This window comes from Acytostelium subglobosum (genome assembly GCF_000787575.1).
Source record: "Acytostelium subglobosum LB1 DNA, scaffold: scaffold30, whole genome shotgun sequence".
Taxonomy (NCBI): Eukaryota; Evosea; class Eumycetozoa; order Acytosteliales; family Acytosteliaceae; genus Acytostelium; species Acytostelium subglobosum.
Genome location: NW_012236503.1, coordinates 251,349 through 267,445, shown reverse-complemented (window position 1 = coordinate 267,445; position 16,097 = coordinate 251,349). Strand labels below are relative to the sequence as shown.

At 46.6% G+C, this 16,097-nt stretch overlaps 7 protein-coding genes across 7 annotated transcripts; 6 read left to right on the top strand and 1 right to left on the bottom strand.

Annotated features, from left to right (window-relative positions):
* Window positions 1-235: 235 nt before the first annotated feature.
* SAMD00019534_110910 (hypothetical protein) lies at window positions 236-4,387 on the top strand (the record flags this gene model as incomplete). Its single annotated transcript, XM_012893744.1, has 2 exons — window positions 236-281; window positions 399-4,387. The coding sequence occupies 2 exons, from the start codon at window positions 236-238 to the stop codon at window positions 4,385-4,387; spliced, it is 4,035 nt and encodes a 1,344-aa protein (XP_012749198.1).
* Window positions 4,388-5,518: 1,131 nt separating this feature from the next.
* SAMD00019534_110900 (hypothetical protein) lies at window positions 5,519-6,858 on the top strand (the record flags this gene model as incomplete). The annotated part of the gene is made up of 3 exons (XM_012893743.1): window positions 5,519-6,307; window positions 6,375-6,589; window positions 6,654-6,858. The coding sequence occupies 3 exons, from the start codon at window positions 5,519-5,521 to the stop codon at window positions 6,856-6,858; spliced, it is 1,209 nt and encodes a 402-aa protein (XP_012749197.1).
* A 212-nt stretch (window positions 6,859-7,070) lies between these two features.
* On the top strand, window positions 7,071-8,065 carry SAMD00019534_110890 (hypothetical protein; the record flags this gene model as incomplete). Its single annotated transcript, XM_012893742.1, has 2 exons — window positions 7,071-7,126; window positions 7,204-8,065. 2 exons carry the CDS (start codon window positions 7,071-7,073, stop codon window positions 8,063-8,065), a joined length of 918 nt encoding a protein of 305 aa, XP_012749196.1.
* A 46-nt stretch (window positions 8,066-8,111) lies between these two features.
* On the bottom strand, window positions 8,112-9,918 carry SAMD00019534_110880 (hypothetical protein; the record flags this gene model as incomplete). The annotated part of the gene is made up of 4 exons (XM_012893741.1): window positions 8,112-8,521; window positions 8,619-8,936; window positions 9,204-9,609; window positions 9,676-9,918. The coding sequence occupies 4 exons, from the start codon at window positions 9,916-9,918 to the stop codon at window positions 8,112-8,114; spliced, it is 1,377 nt and encodes a 458-aa protein (XP_012749195.1).
* Window positions 9,919-10,654: 736 nt separating this feature from the next.
* Window positions 10,655-11,404, top strand: SAMD00019534_110870 (hypothetical protein; the record flags this gene model as incomplete). Its single annotated transcript, XM_012893740.1, has 1 exon — window positions 10,655-11,404. The coding sequence occupies one exon, from the start codon at window positions 10,655-10,657 to the stop codon at window positions 11,402-11,404; it is 750 nt and encodes a 249-aa protein (XP_012749194.1).
* Window positions 11,405-11,615: 211 nt separating this feature from the next.
* Window positions 11,616-12,482, top strand: SAMD00019534_110860 (hypothetical protein; the record flags this gene model as incomplete). The annotated part of the gene is given in 3 exon segments (XM_012893739.1): window positions 11,616-11,710; window positions 11,815-11,906; window positions 11,908-12,482. Coding segments are annotated over 3 exon segments (762 nt in total).
* Window positions 12,483-14,104: 1,622 nt separating this feature from the next.
* Window positions 14,105-16,090, top strand: SAMD00019534_110850 (hypothetical protein; the record flags this gene model as incomplete). The annotated part of the gene is made up of 3 exons (XM_012893738.1): window positions 14,105-14,765; window positions 14,998-15,812; window positions 15,872-16,090. The coding sequence occupies 3 exons, from the start codon at window positions 14,105-14,107 to the stop codon at window positions 16,088-16,090; spliced, it is 1,695 nt and encodes a 564-aa protein (XP_012749192.1).
* Window positions 16,091-16,097: the final 7 nt, after the last annotated feature.

The window sequence follows — 16,097 nt, the reverse complement described above, 5'->3', positions numbered from 1 at the left end:
ACTTGTTCGCGCGAACAATGCATTGTGGAAACTTTGTTTGAATGAGCTCAACTTCATTCTCTGTTCATATTCAATCAATCAATCAACTTACATTCATACATGCAATGACATACATGTACATATAATATTTACATATACGACAATGAATAATCCAGAACTATCAGCAGAGATCACAGGACTTGTGACAAAGGCTTTACAACTTGATATGCGTAATAACAAGTTAGGTCTACGTATTATGAATGAAGCCTATGCATCAAAGTCATTAGATATATTTAACGAGAGTATGTACGTTATGTTGTTGTTATTGTTGTTGTGATCATTCATTCAATCAATCAATCGATCAATCATTGACAACATGCTAACATTGATACCTCACCTCAACTTGAATGAATGTGTAGAATGCTTGGAATATGGAATGAAGGATAATATAGTGAATAAGGAGATATATAATAAGGTACAGAATGTAAAGATGTATCAGAATGAACAACAGGGACAAGGACAACAGAGGAGTACATTGAACTTTAAACAACAACAACTAGATGGTGATTCACATACTGTCACTGATGTGGCAGTGGGAGCAGATGGACTCGTATTACAAGGAGGACTTAATAAGAAGCCAGGTGAAGGTGGTCACACATTCGCTGTGCCTCAGGCACGCGCATCAGTATTGGGTCTGGACAAGCTGGCGATGGAGAAACGCATTGAGCGTGAGGCAAAGGAGCGTGAGAACGCACTAAGACTACAACAACAACAACAAGATGATGATAATGGCAATGGCAATGACAAGGACAACAATGGAGACTCGAATACATCATTCCACAAGGTCAAGAAACATTATAGAGAGATACATGCTCAGACACCAACACACTCTGGTGGAGTCAATCGTGATGCGTTGGACAGGATTGAGGAGCGCAACAGAGACCGAGATAGAGACCGTGACAGACGTGGCATCACATACTCATCACGTGACAACAACAACTACCATCGCAATGATGATCGACGAGATAACAACAGAGATTGGGATCGTGATCGTGATCGTGATCGCAACGACCGCGAACGCGACCACAATGACCGCGACCGCAACGACCGTGATCGTGATAGATACAGAGACAATAGAGAACAGAGTGAGAGGAGTAGACCAAGAGATGATCGTGGTGGATACACGCCAAGCAGGAGGAATGAGTCATCATCCTCATCAACACCTTATAGAGATGGCCGCAACGATAGAGATGGCAGTGTGAGGAGAGATGGCGGAAGGAATGACTCCAGTCGCCAGTTTGACACCCCTTCAAGGCGCGAACATGACACGCCTTCAAGAAGAGGCGGCGGGGACTATCCCAACAACAACAACACAAACCCCAATGCAACTCCTCAGCGACATGGAGGCGTCCACAGAGACAGCAGCTCCAAGCCATATCCTCGATCAAAATATGAGACCCCACAACGACGAGGTCAGAATGATGATGACCGCGATGACTTCAAGGGCACTGGCGGTGTCCAAGACAACAGCAACAGACGAAAGTATGACGAGGATGATGAGGAGTTTGATCGTGACTACTATGACGCAGACGAGGGCGAGGGCGCAGTGCACGACCAGAGGGACGGCGGTCCATTCCTCGGCGACGAAGCCAAGTTCAAAAAGATGGAGGAGGAGATGCAGAAGCGACAGTCGCGACGAATGAGCACCAAAGCCAAGCAGAAGAACGAGGACAACTCTCGATGGGAGGCCAATCGAATGATGCAATCGGGTATCATGGTGCAGAAGGAACTCGACCTGGACTTCACCGAGGAGGAAGAGGACCGTATCAACTTGATCGTGTCCAACTCGGTGCCCAAGTTCCTTGAGGGTACAGCTGCAGCTGCCGCCTCGTCCCAGCGCGCGGTCATGACCGTGAAGGACGCCACCTCGGACTTGGCCATCATCTCAAAGAAGGGCAGCATATTGCTGCGCGACTACCGCGACAAGAAGGACAGGATCAAAGGTCAGAAGAAGGTGTGGGAGCTGGGCGGCACTGCCCTTGGCAACATCATGGGCATGAAGAAGGAGAGCGATGACGACAACCCCGAGATCAAACAAGGCGAGGCAGAAGTCGTCGACGACAAGACGGGCGACGTGGTCAACTACAAGAGCAACTCGCAGTATGCCTCTCACTTGAAGAAGGCTGAGGCTACCAGCGAGTTTGGCCGCACCAAAACAATCAAGCAGCAGCGCGAGTACCTCCCCGTCTATGGCTGCCGCAATGAGCTGATGCGAATCATCGCTGAGAACAACGTGGTAATCATTGTGGGAGAGACTGGCTCGGGCAAGACCACGCAGCTCACCCAATACCTGTACGAGGAGGGCTACGCCGCCTTTGGCAAGATTGGCTGCACGCAGCCCCGTCGTGTCGCTGCCATGTCCGTGGCGAAGCGTGTGGCTGAAGAGATGGGCGTGACTCTGGGCGAGCAGGTCGGATACGCGATCCGTTTCGAAGACTGCACGACCAAGGACACGGCCATCAAATACATGACGGACGGTGTGCTGCTCAAGGAGTCTCTGAACGACGCCAACCTGGACAAGTACTCAGCAATAATCATGGACGAGGCGCACGAGCGCTCGCTCAACACTGACGTGCTGTTTGGAATCCTACGCAAGGTGCTGACGCGTCGCCATGACCTCAAACTGATCGTCACGTCGGCAACAATGGACGCCAAGAAGTTCGCCATGTTCTTTGGCGACGTTCCCATCTTCAACATCCCTGGTCGAACTTTCCCCGTCGATGTACTGTGGAGCAAGACGCCGTGCGAGGACTTTGTCGACGCTGCCGTCAAGCAGGCGCTGTCCATCCACGTCACACATCCTGAAGGTGACATCCTTATCTTTATGACCGGTCAAGAGGACATTGAGTGTACATGCGCCACAATAGAGGAGCGCATGAAGCAGTTGGGCACGGACGCACCGCCCCTACTGCTACTGCCCATCTACTCTCAGCTGCCGTCCGACCTACAGGCCAAGATCTTTGACGCCGCCGAGAAGGGCACACGCAAGTGCATCGTCGCCACCAACATTGCCGAGACCAGTTTGACTGTGGATGGCATCAAGTACGTGATCGACACAGGCTACAGTAAGCTCAAGGTGTACAATCCACGTGTTGGTATGGACGCGCTCCAAGTGACGCCCATCAGCAAGGCCAACGCCAACCAGCGATCGGGTCGCGCTGGACGTACCGGACCAGGTCGCGCGTACCGCATGTACACAGAGTCTGCTTTCAAGAATGAGATGCTGGACAACAACATACCCGAGATCCAGCGTACCAACTTGGGCAACGTCGTGCTCAATCTAAAGTCGATCGGTGTGAAGGACTTGCTGGACTTTGACTTCATGGACCCGCCACCTGCGGACAACATCCTCAATTCAATGTTCCAGCTTTGGGTGCTTGGCGCCCTGGCCGACGACGGCGGCATCACCTCGCTTGGCCGCAAGATGGTCGAGTTCCCACTCGACCCGCCTCTCTCCAAGATGGTCCTGTTCTCCGTGACCAAGGGCTGCGCACAAGAGATCGTCACAATCGTCTCGATGCTGTCCATCCCCACCGTGTTCTTCAGGCCCAAGGGTGCCGAGGAGGAGAGTGACGCTGCACGCGAGAAGTTCTTTGTGCCCGAGAGTGACCATCTCACCCTGCTGCACGTCTATCAACAGTGGAAGATCAACAACTATAGCGCCCAATGGTGCAACGAGCACTTTATACATGTGAAGGCGATGAGAAAGGTGCGCGAGGTGCGTGGCCAGTTGATGGAGATCATGGAGACCCAGAAGCTGCCAGTGGAGTCCTGTGGTACCGACTGGGACGTGGTGCGCAAGGCCATCTGTTCATCATACTTCCACCACTCAGCCAAGATCAAGGGCATTGGCGAGTACGTCAACATGAGAACTGGCATGCCGTGCTTCCTGCATCCAACCAGCGCGCTCTATGGTCTGGGCTACGCACCCGACTACATTGTCTACCACGAGCTCGTGATGACCACCAAGGAGTACATGCAGATTGTGACGGCCGTCGACCCCAAGTGGCTGGCCGAGCTAGGTCCCATGTTCTTTACAATCAAAGAGTCATTCAAACAGCGTGCCGCCAGGAAGAAGAGACAGAAAGAGATGGGTGAGGGAGGCGAAGACGACGAAGAAGACGATGATGATGAAGCGGAACAAAGTGACGATACTGATCAACTTGAGAAGTTGGTGTCTGGAAAGCCTACACAACAGAGAAGATCATCCAAGTATCAACGATTGACATTCGAGGAGCAAAAGACGACGCCCAAGGCTGCCGCACCCATAGCGATGCCAGGAAGCGTACGTGGCAACACACCTGGCGGGGCAACACCTCGCAGGACGCCATCCAGATTTGGCCTGTAATGTAATAAAAGTTCTCAAGTTATACTCTTGTCTTGTCCTGGACCAAACCAAGTAACAACACAACACGACAACATTCGCAATACGCGGGTTACCATAAAGAGTTGACTTTCGTGTAATCATGTGTTAATGATTGTTTGATTGATTGAATGATTGAATGATTGGTCAAGTGGATATTTTGTTGTTGTTCCCATTTCTATGAGTAAGTTGGTCTTTGTCTCGTGTCACTTCAAGTAAAGGAGTACTGATCATTAAAGAAGATTCCTCACTGTTTTCATCAACCCCGATTCTTTCCAACCCACGCCCGACAAACACACCCAACCCCATCACGCTCAATCACTTCACTACTCCACATCACAAGTGGAAGGGTCGGGGCTGTGCCCAACCAAGCCAACTTCCGTCATTTGCTTGATCTGTCATCGATGAAATATTATATTCATACCCATACAAAGGTATGAATTGGTTACCCCCGTTCCATTCACTCGCTCGTTGTATCATCATCAACAACATTTATATTAATGTGATCATAGAGGCCACCATTATGTGTGTTTGTGGGCCTTTCTGAAGGCCAGTTTGGTGAATGGTAACATGTGGACCCCCTTCTTATTTGATTGATTGTTAGAGTATGTGTGTGTATAGGTGTTGTGTGTACCTTATGAGTGTGGCTTGATGATCAATCAAGTATTGAGGACTCAAGGCATCATCAACTTACATCACTTGGAAAGTGTTCACATCCTGTTCTACTTTAGATGTAATACATCAACAACTGTTGTAATAACAACAACAAATATAATTTATTAATCACTCAATCACTCTATCACTCCATCAATCACTAAATCAATCAATCAGTGGAACTATACCAATCACTCAATTAATTAATCAAAAATGATGAAATTACACAAGACTGTTGTGATGGATTCTGACTCGGACAACTCTGGAAACGAGGACGAATCAATCCACAAGTTAATGTGGTATTATGATCATCCAATCACTCTTACATTGGTTCCACGAACTATTACACATTTGGTATTCGGCACCAAGTTCAACCAGGTGTTAACACCTGATTCACTACCAACTGCACTCATACATCTTACTTTTGGTCGAGACTTTAATCAAACATTATCGGGTGGTATCATGCCACTCACTCTCATCACATTGCGCTTTGGTCGAGATTATAATCAACCATTGACACCTAGTGTCCTGCCAGGCTCTCTCCAAAAGTTGACGTTTGGAGAGCGCTTCAACCAGATACTGGCCCCTGGATCTCTGCCTCACTCCATCAAGTTCCTTGTCTTTGGGGAGCACTTCACACGAGAGTTCAAGGCTGGTGCGCTACCAACATCGCTGTACTTCCTCAGGCTCAACAGACGCCAGGAATTCAAGAACATCCGCGTGACTAAAGGTACATACTCCACGATCATTTTGGACCACATGGTGGAGGCCGATGAGTCTGGCGGCGAGTTCAAGTCCATCAAGGTGTCCAACATTTCATCGCGTCACTGTTTGTGCATTGTCCAGCACGAAGCCTTCTCGCCAGCGGCCAACCAGGTACTAGTCCTCAAGCCCGAGGGCTTTGAGCTGCTCAAAGATGATAGATGCACACTCACAGTGTTTGAGAGATGTTCCAATGGAGATTATAAACAGATTGTTGGCAATGTCAATCTACAACAAGGTTCAAGATTCAAGATCATACAGTACCAATTGATACATGGTGGTGATAAGGTCTATGGTGCCACTGTTACACGTCAACAGGCCTCATCTCCAGAGTCGCCCAGACCACAAGGCTTCAACACTGTACACATCAACAATCAACGTTACTATGTCGTGAAGAAGTATACCGAGTCGGACCCATCATCTAGTACACCTGTCAATACATCCGGCCAGACCTACCTTCTCATGAAGGACGATGACACCAAGGTGTTGGTATGTACCATTGATAAACCTTGGAATAATTCCAACCTCACTCATTCAATCAATCAATGACATGTAGATACTGTGCAGGGAGATCAATTATAGCAATACAAGTAGCAAGAGATATAAGAGGATAATGAGTGAGATCAAGGTGATGGATTGCTTGAAGGGACAAGGAGAGTTTGTCGACTTTTACACATACTATGATAACAAGGATACTCAAACCATTCAGATACTCGAGGAGTATTGTGATGGAGGTAGTCTCCAAGACAAGATAGACCAGATTGAGAGATTGTAAGTTAGACCAACTCATTCATTCAATAACTCAATCACTCACTCAAACATTCAATAACATTAGGAATAGAAGAGAGGATATTCCACATTACATCAAGGAGGGAGAGATATGGACATACTTGACAACGATGTTGAATATGTTGAGGATAATGGAACAGAATGGAATTGCTCACAGAGATATCAAACCCTCAAACTTGTATATAAAGGGTGACCTGGGTATCAAGCTAGGTGGATTTGGTTTGGCAACAATAGTCACCAGGAAGATATAATGATGACCAGGAGAATGATGATAACTCCGATGAGGACTCCAACAACCATGATGGACAATCATCCTCCAAGGATACAAGTGATGATGAAGATAACATTGATTATATTGCAATGGTAAGTTATGAACTTGACTTGACCAACAAAGAGGGAGTATACTAACAACCGGATGTAGTTGAACCAAGAGATTGAAGGACCAACAGCACTGGATGGACACATGAACACTTTCGATATGAACTCACTCGGCCAAACAATCAAGCAACTACTACTTTGGTAACTATCCACCTGAATCAATCGTTCTCCCCGACCCTGGCCCTGACATTGACACTTATTCAATCAATCATTGATAGCCATCCAGATGACATCCGAGCAAATGAACTGAGCGATAACAACTTTGTGATGTCACCAGAGAGGTATTCAAGTGAGTTGAGGGAGTTTGTAAAGTTGTTGTTGGCATCAAAGAAAGGTGATCATTATAAGTTGTTAAAGATGTTGGATTACCCTTTGGTACCTTCAATGGAGGACCGTGTCCACGCATGGCGACTAAAGGACTATTTCAACCATCCAACCATCCATTTCACATTGCCAAAAGGAACATGGAGCTTTGAGTTTGGTCAACAGTTCAATCAACCACTCCCTGAAGACTTCCTCCCAGCATCCCTCGAGTGTTTGACGTTTGGCGAGTGCTTCAACCAGGCGATACAGTATGGTGAGCTGCCTCCATCCATCACTGAACTCAAGTTTGGCCGTCAGTTCAACCAGCCACTCACTCCAGGTGTGCTTCCTGACTCGTTGACATCACTCACCTTTGACTGGAACTTCAATCAACCATTCATCAATGGTGCGCTGCCCTATGGCCTCACCAGCCTTGTGTTGGGCGACCTCTTCAACCAGGCCATCGTGGCCTGTAGCCTGCCGCCCTGCCTCGCCACACTTCGATTTGGTTCAAAGTTCAATCAGATTGTGTTGCCAGACACCCTGCCTGAGAGCCTTACATCTCTGACCTTTGGGCTCAACTTCAATCAATGTCTATCGCAACCTGGTGTGCTGCCACTCTCCTTGACACATCTCAGTCTCGATGAGTACTACGATCATCCATTCTCACAGCCTGGTGCGCTACCCGAGTCTTTGCGCACGCTCCACCTACGCACAACCTACAAGCACCAGTCCGACCTGGCAGTGCCGCCACACTGCATGATTGAGTACAGTTGATGCCGATGATGATCGTTGTGTTTGTGTACCAATCTATCTATCAATCCTATGTATCCTTTTTATGCTGAACATTCAGATCGTTGGTGATGGCCTCGATCGAGTCCAATCGCTCCATCAGTGTTGGATGCGAGTAGTAATAGAGCGAGAAATAAATATCTGGCTTGATGTATCTGCCCTTGCCATGCATGGAGAGCAGTGCGTTCTTCATGTCCAATCCGTTGCCCAGTGCGTAGCGGTCGGCCGCATACTCAAACTCTCGGCGTATTAGGTTGGTGACGAATCGCAACAAGTTTGCAAACGTGCTGTACAGGTAGGAGAACAGCACCAGGCCGACTGTCACGTCGACCTTGGGGAAGCCAAACGAGCTATAAAACATGTCCAAGTTGACCACCCTTGAGAACAAGAATATGAAGTTGCCCAAGAACATCAATTGAACAAATAGATGTTTCCAAGAGTCTGATTGTCGGGTGGGCGGGCGAGGGTATGAGGTTAGTCCACGTGCCAGTCCAATCCAGTCCATCGCGTCGCGCGTGCACGAATGATTGATACTCACGCTTGTATCGGTAGTGACCTATCTCGTGGCCTATGATGGCCAGGATCTCTTGGGTGGTGAGTTGCTTGAGGAGCGTGTCGTAGAGCACGATGCTGTTGTTCCAGAAGCCAAGGAGGAAGGCATTGGAATGAGAGACTCGCTTCGATCCATCCATTGTGTATATTTGTTTGACGGGGAATGATAACTTCTTTGATAGATTGACAATCTCGTCGCGTAGTTCGCCCTGTCCAACAACTGCAAAGCTATTGAACATTATGGCGAATGTCGGGTACATATCCGAGAAGAACAATGATACTGTTGATGCAAAGATTATAATATCTGTTTGATGATTGAATGAATGAATGAGTGCCAGTCAGAGTTAGTGATTGAGTGATTGATTGATTGAGTTATGGAATAGTTCCAGTTATTGAGTGTTTGAGCGATTGAGTGATTGAGTGTTTGAGCGAAGGTTTGTTTGAATGATTGATTGGAATAGCTCCATTGATTATGGAATAGCTCCAGTGATTGGGTGATTGAGCGATTGGAATAGTTCAATCATCCAACGAATGAATGAATGAATGATGGACGACGTGAACGATCACATACATAACCATTGATAGGGGAATTGCCAAGTGAATAGAGCAATGGTGAAAGCCAGGAGTGGCGTGCCAATGATGAGGGAGACGAGGAACATCTTGACTTGGTCGAGAACGATCTGCCTCAGCCAGAACTCGTCGTCGGCATGCCCAGGTGAGTCAGGCCGCTTGTCCACCAGGAATACGCGGTACAATTCAAAGGGCAGACGTATCAGTGAACTAAACATGCTCACCATCAGCAGATATGAAATGCCGCGTGTCACCTCATACTGCTCGCCAAAGCCATAGTACTCCCACATTGTATTATTCAACGAGTACAAGTATACCAATGCTCCAAAGTTCAATATACAACACTCCAAGACAAAGCCAATCGTTGACTCTGTCCTTCTAAAGTTGAGCAGTCCTAGTATGTTCTCCTGTTTGATTGATTGATCGTTAGCGTCGTGTTGTTGAGTACAACATCACATCATCTTGACACTCACGATGTGAAAGGAAGCAGTCGTCCAGCTTGCCTTGGGGTTCCTGTACTGTCGGATTGTGAATGATTGGCGGATGTCGAGATAGAGTTCTAGGAAGAAGATGAAGCTGTTGAAGCCAAGTGTGATGTGAAACCATGGTAGACCATTGAGTAGCGACGGTGTTATATTGAACACCAACAGTGCAATCACCAAGCCTGCACTTGATATCCAAACAGCCGTCGCCAGTTTACCTGCTGCTGTTTTCATTCAACTTTATATATATTTATGTAGTTATAATGTAGTTATGATGTAGTTATTATGTAGTTATATTAGTTGTTGAGATTAATGAATGAATGAATGAGACTTAGTTAGCCCACTTTATCTACAAACACATCTTCAAAAGGTTGGAGTCCTAAACAGTCATTCTTGTCATTCGTTCACACACAAACAACTCACTACTTCAACAAAAATTCGGTTGCATCATGGTGCAAACCCCCCCCCAACCACTTGATTGCTGCTAAGGTTAGCTTGGGTTCTGCAGGGTTCAACGGGTGTTGTGGGTGGATTCTTCAAATATTTGTTTTGGAATCCAAGGTCCGACCCGTGATGACCCTTTGCAACCTCCAACATAGTAATAGCGACCAATTAATACATATATATAATACAACATCTGATGTCTGAGGAGCTAACCCAGTTAATAGTCACCAGAGTTAAGCAAGCAGGTGTCAAATGCTTCTTCTGCGGTACTGAGTTGGATATCTGGGTCTTGGGCAAACACCTGCCCGTGTGCGCCAAACTGTGTTACAATATCATCATTGATATGTTCCAGACTAAAGAATCACAGGAGGAGACTCACACGTTGAGGCTGCGTATAGAGGAGTTAGAGGGAATCATCAAGTCATTATCGCAACAACAACAACAACAACCACAGCCACAACAACAACAGCCACAACAACAACAGCCACAACCAACATCGTTGTCATCAACACTCACGCTTCAGCAAATGAAGACGCCAACCAAACAAGGTGCGGCAGAGAACAATAGAGAGCTGATGAATATCACACATACCAAGAAGTTGATGGATGGAGAGACTAGCAAACAAACCAAGTGCTTCCTGCATTCCAACGTTCGAGACCCAACCAATCCCAACCGGATTATAGTAGAGGCGACTTGCAATTCACCAGAGAACAAGATCGAGAAGAAGATCATTGTCTACTATGGCGACCAAAAAATGATGATGTGCAGTGTTGGACATATTACAAACCATACCAGGTCAATGCCCTATTTGAAGCTTGCTGTACCTGCGATTGGAGAACACGATCCAGAGAAGCCTATCATTGGAGATTCTGTCCAACATTGCCAGAACTGTTCAAAGGGTTGTTCTCGCATCTTGAAGTGTTGCCATCCAGACAGCACGTTTGGCGTCTTTGTATACTTCTGTCGATGGAACTGCCTTGTCGAGTATCTAACCAACAAACGAGAGAAATGGACTCAATGGTGCGAAGCGAACACCGGTATCTCCAGCAGGGCAACGATAGATATCGACGATAATGCGATGTCAACAACTACATCACCACCCATCCCAGCACCCAGCCCAGCAGCACCAAGCCCAGCAATAACCAAACCAGTGTCTAAATCAAAGGCCAAGAAAGCAGCTGCAACACCAACACCAACAACAACAACAACAACAACAACAACAACAAGGAGGAACAATAAGAGGAAGAACAATACCCTTGAAGAAGGTGAAGAATAAATATGCTGCCAGCAAGCTAAGTCCATTAACTGACAAATGCCATACCCTCAACTCTGCACTTACAGATCAATGGTTCAACCAAGATGAAGAGTACACAAGTTACTTCAAGCTCTCCCATAGTCAAGTGTCTCAGCTCTGTGAGAAGCACTCTTTTGAACACAAGGACATGCTCGTCTTCCTCATGAGGTGCCGCCACAACCTTCCCTGGTACATGATGGAGCGTGTGTTCCTATATCAATTGACAATCGCTCAGCTCAGGTACTCATTCACCAAGGTGTTCGATAGATTGAAGTCGTACTGCCATGGGTACTTCCAGGATGTGGTTCACAATGGAGAGCTTCGAGACAATCATGCAGAAATATGGAAAGATGGTATTAAGCACAATGTTCATCTCATTGTGGACGGGTCAGAGCAGAGGATTCAAGTGCCGCCACACAAGACGATCAAGGATCTTGTTTATTCTGGCAAGAAATCAATGTATTCTTTGGCAGTGTTGGTCATTTGCGATATACGTGGCAAGATCGTGTATGTAGGTAAGACAGAGGGAGGCGCCCAGCCTGACGTCTCGCTCTACAAGGATGCTGCACCTAGACTACAGGCTCTGTTCGATGAAGATATTGTCATTCTCGGTGACAAAGGATTCAAAGGAGGTCAGAAGTACTACACCAACACCATCACCCCCAAGATCAAGTCGGCTTCATTGATCGATCATATGGAGTACACAGACAAGATGATCAGAAAACGCACGCTCGATGAGCATCGCCTGCGTCAAGGAAAGGAGGCGACCAAGGTATCTAAGAAGTTGAAGGCATTGGAAGCCAAGGTCACCAAAGAAGGATTCGATGCCGAGCGTATCCTGAGAGAGAAAGATGAGAGCAATCGAATCAAGAAGGTGAGGATCATCATTGAGAATGTCTTTGGAGAGATGAAGAAATGGAACATATTGTCAGACACAATCAGATCACTTGGCGACCTTTCTGACAACATTCAACGACACAACGCACTCTGGACAATTATCGCATATTTGACCAATATGTTCCACTCCTTTGGACGAGACGACGATTTCTTTAAGGTCTAATTTATCATACAACAACAACAACAACCACAACAACAACTACAACAACAACAATAAAAATATAAATATTTAATTAACATCAGATAAGGTTTGAAAGGGTTCCCCTTGCTGTTCCAAGGGTTGTCCAGGGTCGAACCAGCTCGAACCCAAGGATTGAGACCGCTGAAAAATGAATTCTCTGCGTAACCTTGACTATCCCCTGCAGAACCTTAGCAGCAACCAACTCAATCAAACAAACTATCGCTTCGATTTATTAATGATCGTCCGAGGGTTCTTCGTCGGACTTGTTTGGTTAATAATAAAAGATTAACAAAATTCTTTGTTTCCATGATAATGTGATGTTAGGACCTCATTATAATATTCTTAGATTCTATATTTGTTCACTTGGTTCAAATTCTTTCATTCCCACATTCTTTTTGATTGATTGATAGATTAATGGATTCCAGTGAGGTGTTTATTTATGATGATAAGTCTATGATAGTCAATAAAATGATTGACCAAGTTGTCAATAACAATTGTGGTTTGTGGGAAAGTGAACGGAGACACTAAAGTGCGCGCATTTTCAAACTCATTTCATTCATTATCTCTATCCAATTTACAAACATACATATATATATATAACAATAACAATCAATATGAAGGAACCAATTGATATGGTTGATCTGGATGATGAAGAAGTAATGGCCAAGATATCATCAACTGTTCAACTATTGAATAAGTTTAGAACAGATCCAACCAATACAAACAATAGCAATAACAATAACAATAACAATAACAATAACTTATACTGGCAACCTTATCAATCTCAATCTCAATCCCAATCAACAAGACCACCTAACTTCTCCCTCAGCAATAACAACAACAACAATGTCAACAAACCCATCAACAAACCCGTCAACAAACCAGTCAACAAACCCGCCAGCAACATCAACAAACCAAACAACATCAACAACGCCATCAACCTCAACAGACCACCCATCAACAATAACAACAATAATAATAATAATAATAATAATAATAACAATGTTATAATAGACCTTACTGTCGAGAAACCACTGAGTTACAAGAAGAAGATATCACCAGCAACTTCATCTCCAACATTGGCTTCATCATCACCATCAACTTCGAATATACACGCACAATCAATGCCGACGACGGCACCATTAGCATCACCATCACCAGCAACATCAATACCAAGGACGACCCCCTCACCATCACCATCACCATCACCATTACCATCAACAGCAAAGTCATCTACACAACCTTTAGCAAGGCCATCTCCAGCGACAACTTCAAAGACATCTGCATTACCATCTCCAAATACTCAAGCGCTATTCCAACAAGAAATGGCAAGGACATCGACAACGTCAACAACTGCAACACCAACACACGCATCCAATACAAGGGCTTCATCGACATCGAAGCCAACACCATCAGCATCAAAGAAACATGTTGCCCCTCCCAAGACATCAACGACACCAGCTTCGACAGCCAAGCCAAACATGCCATCCACTCCAACAACATCAACAACCTCAACCTCCACAACACCATCTGCACCCGCCACACCACCAAAGCCTACACCATCATCAACAACATCAACAACAACATCATCATCCCCTGCCAAAATGACCTCACCAAAGAGGGCAACTATAGACATTTCACAAGAACCATTCGACATTCCTCAGCAGACGACCAAGCCAGCGACATCAACAACATCGACGACATCGACTACATCAACTGCATCGACAAAGGACAGTCCTCCCTCACTGAATAGAAGTGGCGACAAGTTAAAGAACAATACAACAACAAAGATACTGGAGGTCAACGATTATGACGACATCATGGACACGATCATGGATGTCGAGGCACTGCGCAAACGACGACTGAGCCAGGACGACATCATCATTTCAAAGGTACTAACGGTCATTCGAAACAGACGACTGAAGGACATCATTGACTCGGACTACAACGACCCCAAGTGGCGACTGGTGCGCGACCTCAACCAGAACACCACCAACCCGACCCAACCGCTCACCAGTCGGGAGCTGGCGCTGGTCGACCGCTACTTTGACCTCTCCAAGAAGGACCCTGATACACCCAACGAATACGACTACACTCTCTGTCTGGCATTGTCTGCGATCATTGGCCGCGACATCTCCATCATTGAGGTGCACTTCAAATCGATATTTCAGAAGGAGCCCTACAACATTGAACGCGAACGAGACTGCAAGCATGTCCTGCGCGCATTGAAGAAGCTCACCAAGTTCACCGAGATCACTCCCGAGAGTATCCAAATACTTCAGAAAGAGTTTGCACAAGATTGAGCAATCACACTTTGATGATGAGTCCAAGCCCAAGAAGACCACATCTTCTTCTCCCTCATCCAAACATGGTGCTGCTGCTACTATAACACTTGCTGCGCCACAACCTGCGACACAACCTGCGCCACAACCAACACCACCGACACAGCCACAGCCAAAGACAACGACACAACCAACTCAAACATCAAAGCCTCCAGCTACGCCATCATCACTCCCAACGACAACCACCACCACCACCACCACCTCCTCCTCCACCAATGTATATAACGATATCAACAACAACAACAAGAGGACAAAGGAACATCCAAGCGTGGACAGCTTCACAATCACAGTGCCTCATCCACCTTTGAAGAGACTGAAGGAGACTGCGATAAAGAGTAGCCACGACAGGAGGGTTGTGCTGTGGCAGGACAAGGATGTGGCTAAGGGCCGACTATCATTCCCCCTGCCGGCAAAGAACGAGGTGGACGGCATACCCCTGCAGTCGTTCGACTGGACATTCCGATGCTTCACCAACATCGAGGTGCCCGTCAACAAGGAGGAGTTTGAGTTTGGCTGCGAGTGCATTGGCGACTGCCACGCGCCAGAGAACATTGGCAAGTGTTCGTGTCTGGCCGAGAACGGCGGCCCCTACTACACCGAAAATGGCCAACTGATCACATTTGGCGCCGAGCCGCTGGAAGAGTGCAATGACAAGTGCGCCTGCGCAGCCACCTGTCACAACAAGGTCGTGGAGAGGGGACAGCAGTACTTCTTGGAGCTGTACAAGACCAGCACCAAGGGCTGGGGCGTGCGCTCATGTGTGGACATTCCAGAAAAGACATTCGTCACCGAGTACACTGGCGAGATCATCACCACTGATCTCGCCAATGAACGTGGACAAGACTATGACAGTCGTGGACTGTCCTACCTCTTTGACCTACCCGACGCGATGCACACCATTGACGCCACCGAGCACGGCAACGAATCCAGGTTCATCAATCATTCATGTGATCCAAACCTATCAACTGTTGTAAGTAGTTTGATTGATCACAGTCATCATCCACTTACTCACACTCAATCAATCATTAGACAATGATTGACTCCAGCGATAGAAGGTTCGTCAAGATCATGTTCTTTAGCAATAGACCGATAATGAAGGGCGAGGAGCTCTCCATCGACTACCAATATCAGATACCAAACGATGCTGGCGCCAAGAAGAAAGGCAGGAAGAAGAAAGGAAGGAATGATATCCTATGCATGTGTGGATCATCTAAGTGCAGAGGATGGCTATGGAGAGAGGCTTCCTAGTCCACCA